General features: G+C 48.2%; 7 protein-coding genes across 7 annotated transcripts; 4 read left to right on the top strand and 3 right to left on the bottom strand.

Annotated features, from left to right (window-relative positions):
- Positions 1-21: 21 nt before the first annotated feature.
- Positions 22-2,493, top strand: F4812DRAFT_444849 (acyl-CoA dehydrogenase NM domain-like protein). Its single transcript, XM_047935538.1, has 3 exons — positions 22-1,626; positions 1,705-1,848; positions 1,969-2,493. Exons 1-3 carry the CDS (start codon positions 537-539, stop codon positions 2,268-2,270), a joined length of 1,536 nt encoding a protein of 511 aa, XP_047786208.1. The 5' UTR covers positions 22-536; the 3' UTR covers positions 2,271-2,493.
- A 384-nt stretch (positions 2,494-2,877) lies between these two features.
- On the bottom strand, positions 2,878-5,240 carry F4812DRAFT_468322 (MFS general substrate transporter; the record flags this gene model as incomplete). The annotated part of the gene is made up of 4 exons (XM_047938763.1): positions 2,878-3,696; positions 3,760-4,092; positions 4,148-4,889; positions 4,942-5,240. The coding sequence occupies 4 exons, from the start codon at positions 5,238-5,240 to the stop codon at positions 2,878-2,880; spliced, it is 2,193 nt and encodes a 730-aa protein (XP_047786207.1).
- A 637-nt stretch (positions 5,241-5,877) lies between these two features.
- Positions 5,878-6,232, top strand: F4812DRAFT_463219 (uncharacterized protein; the record flags this gene model as incomplete). The annotated part of the gene is made up of 2 exons (XM_047938174.1): positions 5,878-6,067; positions 6,117-6,232. The coding sequence occupies 2 exons, from the start codon at positions 5,878-5,880 to the stop codon at positions 6,230-6,232; spliced, it is 306 nt and encodes a 101-aa protein (XP_047786206.1).
- Positions 6,233-6,508: 276 nt separating this feature from the next.
- Positions 6,509-8,574, bottom strand: F4812DRAFT_225767 (ribosomal RNA methyltransferase MRM2). The gene is made up of 8 exons (XM_047930481.1): positions 8,280-8,574; positions 7,703-8,194; positions 7,578-7,628; positions 7,506-7,532; positions 7,157-7,453; positions 6,936-7,064; positions 6,703-6,864; positions 6,509-6,642 (listed from the first exon to the last, which is right to left on the bottom strand). Exons 2-8 carry the CDS (start codon positions 7,928-7,930, stop codon positions 6,568-6,570), a joined length of 969 nt encoding a protein of 322 aa, XP_047786205.1. The 5' UTR covers positions 7,931-8,194; positions 8,280-8,574; the 3' UTR covers positions 6,509-6,567.
- A 2-nt stretch (positions 8,575-8,576) lies between these two features.
- F4812DRAFT_444839 (uncharacterized protein) lies at positions 8,577-10,265 on the top strand. The gene is made up of 2 exons (XM_047935537.1): positions 8,577-9,160; positions 9,300-10,265. The coding sequence occupies exons 1-2, from the start codon at positions 8,739-8,741 to the stop codon at positions 10,057-10,059; spliced, it is 1,182 nt and encodes a 393-aa protein (XP_047786204.1). The 5' UTR covers positions 8,577-8,738; the 3' UTR covers positions 10,060-10,265.
- F4812DRAFT_444836 (uncharacterized protein) lies at positions 10,255-12,671 on the bottom strand. The gene is made up of 3 exons (XM_047935536.1): positions 12,499-12,671; positions 12,155-12,439; positions 10,255-12,093 (listed from the first exon to the last, which is right to left on the bottom strand). The coding sequence occupies exons 1-3, from the start codon at positions 12,559-12,561 to the stop codon at positions 10,441-10,443; spliced, it is 2,001 nt and encodes a 666-aa protein (XP_047786203.1). The 5' UTR covers positions 12,562-12,671; the 3' UTR covers positions 10,255-10,440.
- F4812DRAFT_468320 (uncharacterized protein) lies at positions 12,620-14,569 on the top strand (the record flags this gene model as incomplete). Its single annotated transcript, XM_047938762.1, has 5 exons — positions 12,620-12,656; positions 13,255-13,577; positions 13,637-13,734; positions 13,785-14,140; positions 14,197-14,569. 5 exons carry the CDS (start codon positions 12,620-12,622, stop codon positions 14,379-14,381), a joined length of 999 nt encoding a protein of 332 aa, XP_047786202.1. The 3' UTR covers positions 14,382-14,569.
- Between the last annotated feature and the right edge of the window lie 457 nt (positions 14,570-15,026).

The following is a 15,026-nucleotide window of genomic DNA, read 5'->3' as shown; positions in this document are numbered from 1 at the left end:
AGGCACATGCAAGTTGCCACAACGAAGCTCAATCCACCTGAGCTTATCGGAGAGGGCTACCCGCGGTCCAGCTGGCCGCAAAACGGTAACGGTGCGGCCGAAACACACGATGTAGCCAATCAGATACGATGAAATCTGTATTACGCCGGTCGCACTTATGCACCCCATGTTCTTCAGCTTAGTCCGAGCCGAGGCATCCTTTTTCCCCAGATCCACTGCACGGTTTGGTTTCCCAACCTGACGTCAAAACAAGGGACAAAGAGTCTCTTTTTTTTTTCTCCCTTCGATATGCTCAATTCGTTCTTGTGGCCGTTAAATCCTTTCGCTTGCTGTCATTTGCGCTTTCGTGCGTTGTTGTAAAAGTCTACCGTGTCTTGTAGGAATAGCATCGTTAGTTGAGCTATACTTCCTTTAAGTAGGCCTCTACTCTCTTTTTTTCTTGAGACCTTCTTTTTATTTTCTCTCTTTCCTTCCTTTTTTTTAGTGGCTTGCCTATATACCCTGCTCTATCTCTATATACCTTCTCTCTCGCTACGATGTCTAAAACATTCACCCGTGATGAGGTGGCTAAACACAACACCGAAGATTCGGTGTGGTTCATAGTCGACAGCAAAGTTTACGATGTAACCGACTTCGTCGATGCCCACCCTGGCGGCGAGTCTGTCCTCCGCCAGGTGGCCGGCCAAGATGCCACGGTAGCCTTTTACAACCTACATCGACACGAGGTTCTCACCAAGTACGAGGACTTATGTATCGGCACCCTCGAGGGCGAGAAGCCCCAGGTTGTCACACCAAAGCCCGGTGACCTCAGTACTGTCCCATACGCCGAGCCCTTATGGCTTACGCCGCAGTTCAAGAGCCCTTACTACAACGAGAGCCACCACCGCTTACGCAAGGCCATGCGCATCTTCACCGACACTTATATCACTCCCGAGGCCCAGGCCCGAGAGGCCGACGGCAAGTACATTAGTCAAGATCTGGTCGACCGCATGGCCGAGAAGGGCATCCTGCATATGCGGATGGGACCCGGGAAACACTTGCATGGAGTGAACCTATTAGACGGTGCGGTCAAGGGTGAGGAGTTCGACTACTTCCACGATCTAATCGTGTCGCAAGAGGGTGTGCGGTCCAACGCGCGCGGCTTCCAAGATGGCCAGCTAGCAGGTATGATTATCGGACTGCCCTGTGTCATGAACTACATGCGTGATGCGCGCCGGCGCAAGGCCATCATGGACGAGGTTCTCGGCGGCAAGAAGTACATGTGTCTAGCCATCACCGAAGCTTTCGCAGGATCCGACGTCGCCGGCCTGCGCACCACCGCCACCAAGACCCCTGACGGCAAACACTACATCGTCAACGGCACTAAGAAGTGGATTACCAACGGTGTCTTCTGCGACTACTTTGTCACTGGCGTCAAGACCGATAAGGGCCTGAGCGTCCTGCTGATCGAGCGTGGCGAGGGTGTCGAGACCAAGCCCATCAAGACTTCGTACTCGCCTTCTGCCGGTACTGCATATATTACCTTCGACAATGTCAAGGTGCCGGTCGAGAACCTTCTCGGCGAGGAGAACAAGGGTATCTACGTTATCCTGAGCAACTTCAACCATGAGCGATGGACCATGGCCTGTTAGTTTTCCCTCCCCCAAAAATAATGCAATACCAAGCGGGTTATACCAAATTGAACGTACTAACCAATCCTCCTAGGTGCCGGAATCCGGACGTGCAGGACCATCGTCGAGGAATGTCTCAAGTGGTCACATCAGCGCATCGTCTTCGGCAAACGATTAATCGAGCAACCCGTAATTCGACAAAAGCTCGCCAAGATGATTGCGCTCGTCGAGTCGAACCGTACGTACCCTTTCCTTCTCTTTTCCCTTTGTTTCCTCTTCTCCCTCCTCTCTCAACTCCTAAGTAGCCCTCATCCCGTACCATCCCCCACGCTAACTTTCCTCCCTCCCCCCTTTATAGAAGCCTGGCTCGAAACCATAACCTACCAGATGTGTCAGATGCCCTACAAGCAGCAGTCGCAGCACCTCGGCGGGCCCATCGGCCTGCTGAAGATGAGCATCACCCGCGCCGCCCACGAGATCGCCGACGAGTCCGTCCAGATCTTCGGCGGCCGCGGCCTCACCCAGTCCGGCATGGGCCGCGTCATCGAGATGTTCAACCGCACCTACAAGTTCGACGCCATCCTTGGCGGCGCCGAAGAGGTCCTCGCCGACCTCGGCGTTCGCCAGGCTATGCGCCAGATGCCCAACGCCAAATTATAGGTTGATGAGTGTGTGCGGACATATTCAGGAGATCTAAGTTCAACTCCCCACATCATTTCATAGTGGCGTTTTAAAATTGTATATATACCTAAAGCAGCTCGGCACGCATGTGGTATTACGATGGGAAAGGATTATGGGTTCAGTGCTATCTATAGTATAAGCTGCGGCGTCAGGGTAAATTTGAATGAAGAAATTTATGAAATTACCAAAACTCTTATAATAGGACGTATTCTATTATGGCCTCAAAATGTGTTATTTATTGACAGTATGATGAGGTACCAAAGTACACACACATATATATGCCTTCTAACTTTACACAACGGGGATCTAGGGACATTTACATGCTTTTGCATGCCACATTAGTTGCACCACCTAGGTAAGAGCAATGAACTCTTGATCTAACAGCGAGGCTCCCAAGAAAAGTCCAAAGAGAGGGTCTTTAAACCCAGCCAAAACGCTACGAATGTTATTCTCAAAGTCTAACTCGCCAACTAGAAAAGTGAAATGTCCCTTCTACCCTAGGAAACGCATGGGCTATTTGAAGGAATAATTTCTAAAAAAGAAATCCGCTCCTATATCTGAGCGAGTGTTCTTTACTCCGAGACCATCAAGGCCGAAAGCCCTGTGTCAGCATTTGATGTGTTAGGATCTGGCGGTTCACAAGTGGTAAGCGACGATGCCCATTATACGGTCTAGGAAGTTGAGACTGGGAGTGATGGTGATGAATCTGGCTGCTGTTATTTCCGTTTGCACCATATGGGTTCGTCTGATTGGTATCCTTGGTTACGCTGCCAAATGCAGGATCGTTAAAGTAACGGGCCGGATCGCCCACGGTGGTACGCGGTTGATTGTGGCGTTTCGTTGTGCCACACTCTTCACAGACAACCCAGACGACTCTTTCGGATGGGCTACATCCTCGTCGAATGGTTGTCCTGTTTGTTTTGTTGGTATTCGAGGTATCCTCACTTCTACGAGATGATTGCGAGGATACTGATGGAGCCGCTGTGTGTTGTCTTTCACTCGTAACTGACGCGGCCAATGTATCGACAGGAGACCATCGCTTGCTTGGTCTGTGTCCGTTGTCGGTGCGAGGATTTCGTGGTGGACTAGGTGGCGGTTGTTGAGGGACGGAAGTTCTCGGCTTGAGCTCGTCGTCCTTTGACTCTAATAGTTCATGTCTTGAATGGCCTTGTCGTCCAATCCGAATGAATGGAACCAAAACGAGAGAAATTCCTGCAAATGCCGTGGTGGCTATGAACGTATTGGTATACGCTAATTGAGGGTTGGTATCCTGCTCCCCATCGTACGATGACCAGATTGCAGTAGTAACTCCCATGCCGAGAGGGACTCCGAGGCGGCTCGTGGTTTGAAGCAGAGAAGCACCAACCGAGTGATGTTCCAATGGAAGAGACGATAAAATATAAAGCTATAAAGGTTTTATTAGATGTCAAGACATGGATTTTTTGGGACTATACGTGAAAGTACTCACAGACCCAACATTCATAATCCAATCCATCCCAATGGTACTCAACATGATAGCCGGGAATATCCAGAATAAGTAGTTGCTCCCCTGACGCAAAAATATGAGAAGAACATTGCTCAGGACGAGCGAAGTAGCTGCCACTGCCAACAACGCTGTTCCCGGGACTCTATGCATGATCAGGCCAACAAGAGGGCTGAGTACTAGGCCCACAAGAGCCTGTGGTAGCAACCGTACAGCAACGTCGAACGACTTCAGGCCCTCAAGATCTTGCATGAATAAAGAGACCCAGAACAGCTGAGAGTAGAAAGACATAGCAGCAGCTATGGTACAGATAATCACCTTCACTCTACGTTAGTTATGCCTCACGGTTAAGTTTGAAGTAGGTAGGTCTTACCAAAGTCACTGTCAAGTTTTCCCAAATTGATGGGGGTATCATAGGCGTTTTCGTAAAATTCTCCCAAAGAAGGAAACATCCAAGAGATAGCACGCCCAAAGTGAGGAGTAGGATTACTGCCGGTGTCTTCCATGGCTCTGGACCTTGTGGGCCAATAGTCAATGCGACAGTAAATAGGAGAAGACCTGTGACAAGTAGAAATAGCCCTAGCCAGTCAAACTGCAAGAGTTTGGATTTCTTCTTGGGTGCTTCAATCGATAATATCGGAAATGCTTCCGGCTCGGCAATAATGCGTATTTCGGTTTTCTCCTCGTTTTCAGGCGCCGAGACGTTCGGGACAAATACGCAAGCAAGCCCACAGACCGCGGCGTATAGAGCAGCCAAGGCTATGAACGGGGCCTTCCAACTAACTTCAAGAGCTAAGGCGCCAGAGCCGAGCCCACCGATGATAGTTGCCGCAGGTGTGCCAATTAAGAAGGAAGAAAATACAATATTCTTGCGGCGAGATGGCGTTGGGTAGACAAGACTTAGTATGCCGACGGCAATAGGAACGTTCGCCGCACAAGCGATGCCAGTCAAGCCAGATATAATATCAAGAACAATCCCAGTTGGCGAGAAGGATGTACATGAGACAAGTAGACAGAAAACCACCAAGCTGACGATTAGAAGAGTCTTTCGAGGCAAAACAGGGCAAGTATCGGCGATGTATCCGAATGGAAGTAAGAATGCCCCCGTCGTTAAACTGTAAACCAGTGAGTTGGAGTCACAAGAAGCACCGTTAGGGATTAAAATACCCTGAGCTTGCCGTTGCCCACGCGATCTGAGCTGGTGTCATCTGTAAGGCTGCGGATATAGGTCCAGCCACAACCACAACAGAACGCTGGAGGAAGACGGGCGTGGCTGCGGCAAAGGCGACAAGAGCAACAAACACACATTCGTGGACGGCATTCTTGAGACATTCAGGTCGGCTGCCAGCTAGTAAAGGTGCAGGGATCTCTTTGTTTTCGTCGTCTAGACAAACTTCGTGTAATTCATCAGGGGATACCGCCTGGGTCTCGGGATCAAAGCCCCAGACGTGTTTTTCGAGAGACATTTTCCAATGGTCTGAGGGTATAACCAACGAACGACCAGCGAGAGCAAGAAACTAAACCAAAGAGGGTGATTAACGAAAGTAAAGTTTTGAACGAAAGAATTGAAGATGGGTGGTGATTTGAAAGAGTAGTATGAAGTAGCTAGAAGGTTGTAAATGAAACGCCTCTCTCGTAGGTATCGTACGAGGGTAGAGATTTGCGAGGAACATGATAAAGCTTGGATACGACTTCTGCTACCAGTAGACATACTAAAATAGCAAGTACACCTACATCTCTCCCTCCTTCCGTCAATATTACTTCGGCAAGCGAGGGTTGAATGTGGTCTAGGTATAAAGCAGCTTCCCTGGTTACAGCCGCTTCCTACGGTTTTACAACGCGATCTTGGAAAGACTGAGGGGAGCAACCGTGTGACGTATGACATTAGTTAGGCAGGCACTCGCTTCTCATAAGAGTATTCCTAGGCAGGTAGACTTGGAAAGATTATTCTCAGGCAGGTATATGTAGATTCAAATGCCTTGGACTACATAGGTGACCTTAGACTCATATATCTGGTGTTAAGCCGAAAAAAACAACAACAAAAAGGCGTTTGTTTCAATTAGGTGGTCGTCCGATTCAGAAATCGCAAGGAATCACCTAAAGATGCTTTCATTCACTCTCTTGAGTATCGTTACACCCTCAGCTTTCAGCGTTGCTCTTGCAAGACCTCCAGCCAAATTCCCACAGTTGCCGTTCCCCAACATCACAGCTGCTTTGGCTGCTGGTATTGAGTGCTTTCCTTTCGAAGATCCGCACTGCTGCGTTAACAATGCAGTTTGCCAGTGCATCAACGGTATGTATTATAATCATTACGAACTTGGCTTCTTGACTAACGTCGGAAGGGACATTCTTCGGTATGAACGTGATACAGACCAACGAAAGCACAACGCTCTGCTTGCCCCCAAGCAATGTGACCTATGGACAGGATATGGGGAACATTCCCGGATTCTGTTGCTAGAGAGGAGCGAGCCGTCGTATGGGCTGAGGAACGACAGAAGCGGACGTTGCGATGTGAAGATATCATTCTTGGGGGAAGGACCAGTAAATGATTCTCGCGATACTAAACTGGGGGCCTCTTAACTTGCTCGAAGTCACTTAGGTACTTTTAAGTTGTTAGCTAATAATAATGCGTTTAAGTCTTCCATATTTTCACTGTTAACCTTTTAAAAACATGATGCCTGAACCTACCGAGACCCATTACCAAACTTGAAAAGGAAGACAGATTAGAATGTGACACTCTTATACAAACATAATATGCACGTGTATTATATTTAGAGCCTTAACCTTCTTAGTTTAGCTATTTTCGATACTTGAGAGAGTAACATTGTCCTTCCTCTTCAGTGCTACGAAGTATGCCTCGCGCGAATCCTAAGTAACCCGTGTTAGTATCTATTGAAAGCAAAACTACCCCTTCTTTGAATAACATACGCTCCTTGAGGCATCGGGCTTCTCGCGATAGACCTTTTCAAACATCTTCCTGAGCTTCAACTCCAAGTCTTTGTCTTCGGAACCTTGATAGAATTTACAAACGAAGTGGCCACCGGCCTTGAGCGTGTCGCTTGCGAATTGCAAGGCCGCAAGACAGAGGTCCTATAGATTCGAGTAAATACCCGGCCGTAAAATACGCGATATAAAATATATATGGATAAATTTGAACTTACTATGCTACCCGCGTGGTCTCGGAAACTCATACCGCTCGTGTTCATCATCCTGAAATATGCATGAGCTAACGTTTTGACAGTGAATCCAGAGATTTGTGGCCAGGGTTCTGACATGTCGCTGAGAACTACCTATTAGTTGTTGCCAAGTCAGCCTCCTAGATTCGAGCTAATGGCAGTGGTATATTCCGAATAAGCGGATAAATGCCTAGGTAAGTACTCACATCAACAAGTCTCTCCCCGTTTCGGGAAAGGTCTTCGTGGCTGGACTCAACTGATTCGGCACGCTCGGTATCGATGTAGCTCGGTCTATCAGTGATCATGCCTTCCTCTGAGTCTTCGACGTCTGGCTCAGACGGATTTCTTCGGTCCGCGAACTCGACTAGATAATCCTTCACGAGCTGGCGAACGCCCGGAGACAAGAAATCGCCTTGGATGGTTGACACGCCCCTAGGCGGCTGCGCCGGGATAATATCGATTCCGATCACGCGGCCTTTTGGCTTTGTACGATCATGGGCGACCTAGGGTCAATGAGTGACTAGTGTTATAAAAAGAAACTCGCAGTTTTCATACCTGAGACCAACTACCCGGTGCATACCCCTAGATTGCTTAGCATCGTGAGACACCAGGAATAAAATTACCTACCAGGTCAATTACTGTCTGTCCCCTTTTGAACAGCTTATACTTCTCGTCCATCTAAAAAAATAAGAAAAAAAAAGGACCTAGATGAGCTTTGATCAACATATCTCGAGATGGAGCTGCGAACTTACACTGAATAGTTTGAACGCAGCACGGCTCTTGAGATCCTGAAGCTTAGCCTCACGAGTGTAATGGTCAGCCAACTGGCGCTGCTTCCACCTGGACGTAGACGAGGACCATCGTATATACTCATGCGCTGGTTGCGCGAGAAGACTGAACACTCCGGGAGATGGAACGGCGGCCGCTGCTAGGAGCCCTCCATTACGAGGCACCGCTATTCTTCTGGCCAACACCCGCATCAACGCTGTGGGTTTCAGAGGGGTAACGATAATTAATACGTTATCTCATGTCCGTTCGGCGATGATATAAACAATAACCGGGATAACCTCAATGGGTTGATATCAAACAAGAATCAAGAATTGAACGGTGCTAATTTTTGAAAATTCGCCGTCTTGGGGTATTGAATTATACGGAAACGAATACGCGGACGGCCGTGTTGGGTGTGACATCAGTTACCCAGTTAACGGATGTATTCACTTAACAGATGAAGACCTTGTCCACTACTGGAAGTTTGTTCAGCTGTCCAGTTTAATAAAAGCAGATGCCTTCAATTTTCAAGTTGATGTTATATAGATTCTACATACGTACCTCCATAAGATAATATAATGTCATATAATATAATATGATACATAGCCTACATTAAATTTAAATTGATGTAGAAGATAGATGTGAGCTTCTAAGGTTAGAGAGGTACTTAAAGTAATCCGCCCACAGCTCTCATCTCGCTATCCAGAGCTTTCGGCTTGCAAGGAAAAAAAATAAAATAAATAGATACAAGGGGGGAAGGATTCGGAGAAGGACTGACCCGAATTTCTTTATGCAAGTTTACCTAGATAATCACACATATATGTGGCTTTCCGTGCATCCTTCGATTAACTCCGAAATTTGAAGATTTTACCACACTACTATGTACCTACATAAATAATAAGCTCACCTCCCATAAAGCTCTCTCCTAATACCTACATTACTTGGTACATACGTATCTGCCTACGTACTTGTTCCCCTCCCATTAGGTAGGTATCTTATTAGCAAAACCTCATCATCATCATGGCGCGAACAAAGCCCCCCCGCGGTACCCCCTCCCAGCCCGCCGCCGTCGTGCCACCCCCCAAGACCCAGCGTCGTCCGCTCAACGGGCTCTTCGCGCTCTCGTTCGCGGGGCTGTCGGCCCTGTCGGCCTGGCTGATGCGCGTGGAGACCGTGGTCCAGGGCGTGCCGGTCAACTTCCAGTCCGTCGTCGAGGCGCGCCGCTTCGGCAACGGCACCCCCCTCGAGACGCGCTTCACGGGCGTCGGCCCCGTCGATGAGGTCCTCGCCTTCCTCGTCGTCGCGTTCCTCGAGGGCTCCGCGCGCTGGGACCCCGGCGTCCACGCCCAGCAGGCGTATTTCCTCCTGCAGTGGTTCGCCGTCGTGTGCGTCTGGGGCGTCGAGGCTAGTCGGAGGAGGAATGCTTGGAAGGCTGTTAGCTTGTAAGTCGTTACCCGATATCGTTATTTCTCCTTATTCGCTTTTTTTTTATATTTTTTTCTTTATATTTTTTTTACATTTTGATCGCGGAGACGTGAGCAATGTTATCGGACTCCAACTAACGGAAGCTTCGGGGGGTAGCATTGGTTTCACTGCTTTTCTGTACCAGCTCACCGGGGCGGCGGTCATTGCACCCCTGTATTACTTGGCGTATGTGGTCACCTCCAGGGATGACGCGTATTTCTTCCAGGGCCGAGAGTTATCCGCCGGCCGTGCGGTGTCGCTGCTTCCCGCCGTAATTATTGGTTACCTCATCCCAACTGTCGCCGTGTATTACCCATGGGACGACGCCAAAAGAGCGCAGTACCTGACGGCGTTGTGGCAGCCCGCCCCTATCATCGTCAGCGTGCTGATCTCCGTTTTCTCCTTCCTCGTGCCTTCGTCTTCTCCAACTGCGGTCGCCAAGAACGGCGATGTCAAACACCTCAAGCGGGTGTACCTGACCGCCGGACTCGTAGCGGCCATCGCCCATGTCGGCTTGCTTTACACTTGTCTCACATCGGACGACCCGAGGCTCTCGCTCAGTTATGTGTTCCTACCGAATAGAGCCACTTGGAAGGACAGCATGGGCCTGGGATTGCATTATATCTTCCAAGTTGACTTCCTCGGCGCATTTGGCTCCACACTGTTCTGGTGCTGGCTTGTTACCTACGATGTTCTGCGGATACTCGGAAAGCCCACCGCGACAGACTTAATCAAGGCAGTGCTAGGCATTGCGTTTGCTACGGTTGTAGCCGGCCCGGGTACGACAATTATTTTGGTTTGGAACTGGGTGGAGGATAGGCTTGTTATGATCGAGAACGGCGTTAAGGGGACTTGGGAAAAGCCGAAGGCTGCGTAGAAATCGGGTCATTTCCGTATACCTTGAATTTTGAAAAACGCATCAACCTCAACGTACAACTTATCAACCTTGGGTACCTGAATCCCAACGCATACCGTTTATATCGTTTCGTAGAATCTAATCCAGCGGGAATGGAAGTCACTACTTCCAACGTGATAATTCCCATCGAGAAATATAGAACACGTTAGGCACCTATTCATAGAAAATGTGTTATTCCTATTGACCTAATAATGCAACCGTAAACCTATCCCGACCCTATAAGGTAACCCTTTTCCAGACGCCAAACCATGACATGACCAATCTAGAACGCCGATAAATGCAAACTTGGCCCATCCGTTACCAGCTTGAAATCCCGTTATCCTGAAACCTGGTGTCCGTACGTTACGCCAGGAAACTAGCGCCAGCACCTCTACGATCTCTCTTTAAAGGCGAGAACGCAGCCGGACCAGTGAATGCACTTTTTTGCACCCCGAGCAAAGCTTTATTTACTGCCCTCTTGCCACCTAACTGAATCTTGCCCGGCTTTCTGGATAGCGGTTCTTCTCCTTCCTCTTCATCAAACAACGTCTTGGTGGAACCCAGAACCTTGCGCTTCTTTTTCTTAGGTACATCGCCGGGTATGCTAGATGATATGCTCTCGTCCTGGGGGAGACCCAAATTGAACTTAACAGTTGCTGTCTTCTCCCCAGGCTCTGTGGCATTTTGTTGACCCTCTTCAGCCTTGTCGTTAGATTCTTCCACCACCTTCTCAAGACCGCCCTTATTCTTGACCGACTTCTTCGCCACAGGCTGTGCGTTTTTCTTAGCAGATGGCGCTTCACCGAGAACCTTCTTAGGTCTACCACGAGATTTGGTACTTGGCTTTGGCTCTTCACTCTCAGCAGGGGCCGGGGAGGTTGTTTCTTCCCGAGTCACCTCTGCCTCTGCAGCTTCCGAGACTGCTGTTGTAGGCTCAGCAGCTCCAGTCTCGGTCGTAGCGACTATCGAATCATTCGGCATTTCATCATCAGCCTTGGGCGTATCTTCAATAATACTCTTGGTGCGATTTAAGAAGGGAGTGATAGAGAACATTGATTTCTCGCCCACAAGACTTGGCTCTAAACCTCGCTTCTTTGATGCTTTTCGTCCTTTTGTGGTATCATCAGCTCCCGGAGTTTGGATTTCAATTTGTGTGAATTCCTCCGCAATTATGTCCTGGGGTTTTCTCTTACGGAAAACCTGTGGCCGCCCATTGACTTTGGTACCGTCGTCTGAAATGGTAGGGCGCGATTGCTGAGCCTTTCGTAGGTCCGATTGGCACTGCTTGAGTTGTTCCTGGGTTTCACGCAGCTTGGTCTTTAATTTTTCAACCTTCTTTTCAAGCTGGTCGCTTCGTGCGCTCGCCTCAGATAGCAACTCCTGGTTTTCCCGGCGAATCCTGGCGCTCTCTTTCCGTTGGGATTCTATATTTGTCTCAAGTTCCTCAATTCGGGCGCGTAACTCATCCTCTACATTATTCTTTGATTGGGTTTTCTGCGCCTTCTTCGCCGCGAGTTGTGTAGTCTGAAGTTCTTCTTCCAGTCTTTCTCGATCGTCTTTCTCCTGCCTTAGTTGTCTCTGGACTTCCTGGAGTTTCTTTCGAAGATCAGCTTCTAGCTCTCGAGTGCTGTCCTGCTCCTGTAGGGAAATTTGGTGTGTTCGTTTCTCTTGTTCAAGCTGATCTTCGAGTCGCTCGCGTTCCGCCTTCTCCGCAGTCAATTTCTTCTCCGTTTCACGTAGCTTCTGTCGGAGCTCATCCTCGATCCGGTCATTGCTTTCGCGTTTTTGCATAACTCTCTTGGTAGCTTTCTTCTCGTTTGCAAGTTCAACCTCAAGAGTATTAACTTGTCGCTCCAAAGCTAATTTTTCAGCCAGCGTTGCCTGCTGGTGGTTTACTTGCGATCGGAGGTGGTCGATCTCGGGTTTCAAAACAGCCAACTCGCGACTGAGTGATAGTTTCTCAGCAAGTAAATTGGCGGAATCTTGCGTCGCGTTGTTCATTGCTTGGAGTTCGGCCTAGAGCCCAGAATTAGTACTTAGATCGACTTCCTATTGCGCATTAATATGTTTTGTTTACCTTCAAGTTTTTGTACTCTCGTTCTTGTTTCCGTAATTGCTTTTCCTGTGAGCGAATTACATCCATCTTGGCTTCAATCTGAGAGCTCAGGTCATTGCATTGGGCCGAGAGTTTTGTATTTGTGTCGCTGTTGAGAGCTATTTGGTCGCGCAGTGATGTGTTTTCGTCTCGTAGCATAAGTATTCGGACTCGCAACCGCCGGACATCCTCGTCTTTGATTAGGAGTTCAGTATTGCTATTGTTTATCTGGTGTTTCAATTCGAGGTCATGAAGTAGTTCTTGCCGCTGAGTGAGGTAACAGAAGTCAGCGATACTCTATGAGCAAGAAAGAGCCGTTAAAGTACCTTATCAGCGTCTATGTTTCCTTTTACCTCGCGGCCCATAGTAGCCTTGGTAAGCCTACCCATTTAGATAGACGCGTCTTGATCTCTAAACAAAGTCAAATATGAATAATAAATTAAATCAATGTCCCAGCAAGATCTAATTATTGGAGGTTGTGTGTGTATGTGTGTGTGTGGCGATGATGTGAGGGGTGCTCTATCTTGAATAAGAAAGAGGAGGTGAGGTTATGATGTTACTTTAAGCGGAGGAGCAACGAACGTGTTTGGTAGGCGACCTTGAAAGCGAAAAAGTCAACAAAGTGCTGAAATGGGGTTAGCGTAGGGAATTTCCGTCGGCCCGTAAGCAATAAGCAAGTGGAACTGAGGTTACCTAGGTACCTCCTACCTAATCTAGGTACCTTACCCACTTTGGTATACAATCGATGATGCAACTTTCATCTAATAGGTGTAGCAATTTGGCAACACGCGGCCCCTGCATTCAGAATTACCTAAATCATCCTTATCGATTTGAATAATAGGTACGCTGCTCATAAGCGTTAGGTACCTATGTACATGCTGCATAACTCCAATAATCAATTAAGGACACATTTAGAACTCCAAAGCTGCCGTCGACTTAGTGCTTTTGCTAACGTCGCCCATTCTTCCCAATCGTCAAGTGTGCGAAAGCACGGCGTTCTCAAAACCAGGTCCCGCTCTCTTCTATATGAGGTATACTCTGGAGTATCGTCAACATGCGCTGGTTATCTCTTCTCCTCTCAGTCACCCTTCCTTTCGGGTCCCTCGCTGCGAAGCAGTCGTCCTCGGTCGATCGATTCAGCGAATTTCATGCCAAAGCCCAAGCTTTTTCCCCATTGAAGCTTGCTGACTCGTCCTACAAAAAGCTTACGTCGGTCCCACGAGACTATTCGGTCGCCGTACTGTTAACTGCTTTGGATGCGCGCTTTGGCTGTCAGCTCTGCACCGACTTCCAGCCTGAGTGGGAGGTGTTGGCAAAGAGTTGGATTAAAGGCGATAAAAATGGCGAATCTCGTTTGATTTTCGGTACTCTTGATTTCTCCAACGGAAGGGAGACATTTATATCTGTATGTGAACCTCTAGCAACCACGTATAACTTCGGAAGCTAATTACTCTATAAACATAGCTGGGCCTTCAATCAGCACCTGTGCTACTCTTTTTCCAACCCACAACTGGTTCACATGCTGTCCCTACCGTCGAAGCTATTCGTTATGATTTCAGCGGGTAGGTAATTTTGTTGATATATGACGAATTCCGTTCTAAGATGTTTACAGTCCCCAAACTGCCGAAAAGGTTCATGAATGGCTTGCCCGCCACCTCCCTGACCGGCCTCACCCGCCGGTGAGCCGACCAATTAATTACATTGGATGGATCGTATCAATCGTCGCGAGCCTGGGCATTGCTGGTGTCATCTTCAATGCTTGGCCGTATATACTACCTGTCATTCAGAATCGAAACGTCTGGGCAGGTCTGAGCTTGATTGGCATTCTCATGTTCACAAGTGGTCACATGTTCAACCAGATACGTAAGGTACCATATGTCGCCGGCGATGGACGCGGTGGCATCAACTATTTTGCCGCCGGGTTTCAAAATCAATTTGGACTCGAAACGCAAATTGTTGCTTTTATATGTAAGTATATAAACCATCTGGATTTGATATTACTGTCGATTTGCTAACGTGATTAGACGGCGTTCTCTCCTTTGCTACGATCTCCTTAGCTGTCAAAGCCCCGAGGGTTCGAGATCCCAAGATCCAACAACTCACGGTTATTGTTTGGGGCGCTATTTTGGTCCTCATGTACAGCTTCCTGCTCTCCGTGTTCCGGGTTAAGAATGGCGGCTATCCTATCAAGCTTCCACCATTCATGTGAGGGTCCACACAGCAACAATTATGAAGAATAGGAGGCTTGGCTTAGCCCGACAAGAAAGGGAGATAAGATATCATCGTACAGTTTCGTACAGTTTGATGTTTCGGTACGGCGTAAATCTGCCCGTCTGGTATGTGCAAACCATGGGATTCGGTAGGGGATCTTGAAAAATTAGAGGCAATAGACCAAAGTGAACAAAGAATTAAGATATGTATAACGACTGCCATTACGGACGATTTTCGTGCTCATCAAAACAATGGGTATCCGCTTAGCCCAGATTTGGGGGGAGGCTTGAGTCACTTAGAACCGCCAAGAGGACCCTTAAAAGTCCGGCTTTATTCAGCTTAACTAGGTACCTAGGTAGATTAGATATCTGTCTTTAATGGTACCTAAATACGTACCTAAGGTAGGTTGATGCATGAGTAATTCGGTATCTTATAAGCTGCGAGGTAGTTTTTAGGTAGTAGTTTAAGAGGTTTCGGCAGATGGGTAGGAGGTAGGAGGTAGGTACAAGCACGGGTGCGAATGACGAATTTATTTCACTAGGTGCATCCAATGCGCATGTATGGATCCGTAGAGCAACACTCATACATGTTTAAAGATGGGTGGTCAGCTGCCTAATGCACCCCCCACATCCAGTAGATAGCA

Source organism: Daldinia caldariorum (assembly GCF_022478825.1).
Source record: "Daldinia caldariorum strain CBS 122874 unplaced genomic scaffold F4812scaffold_23, whole genome shotgun sequence".
NCBI classification, from domain to species: domain Eukaryota; kingdom Fungi; phylum Ascomycota; class Sordariomycetes; order Xylariales; family Hypoxylaceae; genus Daldinia; species Daldinia caldariorum.
Note: the sequence above shows the minus strand (reverse complement) of the source record. Positions and strands in the feature narration are given on the sequence as shown.

Coding starts and splice junctions, on each gene's coding strand:
- F4812DRAFT_444849 (XM_047935538.1), top strand. CDS start 537: ATGTCTAAAACATTCACCCGTGATGAGGTGGCTAAACACAACACCGAA. Junction 1,627..1,704: donor TGAGCGATGGACCATGGCCT/GTTAGTTTTCCC, acceptor CAATCCTCCTAG/GTGCCGGAATCCGGACGTGC. Junction 1,849..1,968: donor TGCGCTCGTCGAGTCGAACC/GTACGTACCCTT, acceptor CCCCCTTTATAG/AAGCCTGGCTCGAAACCATA.
- F4812DRAFT_225767 (XM_047930481.1), bottom strand. CDS start 7,930: ATGCGGGTGTTGGCCAGAAGAATAGCGGTGCCTCGTAATGGAGGGCTC. Junction 7,629..7,702: donor CTGCGTTCAAACTATTCAGT/GTAAGTTCGCAG, acceptor TTATTTTTTTAG/ATGGACGAGAAGTATAAGCT. Junction 7,533..7,577: donor GACAGACAGTAATTGACCTG/GTAGGTAATTTT, acceptor TAAGCAATCTAG/GGGTATGCACCGGGTAGTTG.
- F4812DRAFT_444839 (XM_047935537.1), top strand. CDS start 8,739: ATGGCGCGAACAAAGCCCCCCCGCGGTACCCCCTCCCAGCCCGCCGCC. Junction 9,161..9,299: donor GCTTGGAAGGCTGTTAGCTT/GTAAGTCGTTAC, acceptor TTCGGGGGGTAG/CATTGGTTTCACTGCTTTTC.
- F4812DRAFT_444836 (XM_047935536.1), bottom strand. CDS start 12,561: ATGGGTAGGCTTACCAAGGCTACTATGGGCCGCGAGGTAAAAGGAAAC. Junction 12,440..12,498: donor GAAACATAGACGCTGATAAG/GTACTTTAACGG, acceptor TACCTCACTCAG/CGGCAAGAACTACTTCATGA. Junction 12,094..12,154: donor GAGAGTACAAAAACTTGAAG/GTAAACAAAACA, acceptor TCTGGGCTCTAG/GCCGAACTCCAAGCAATGAA.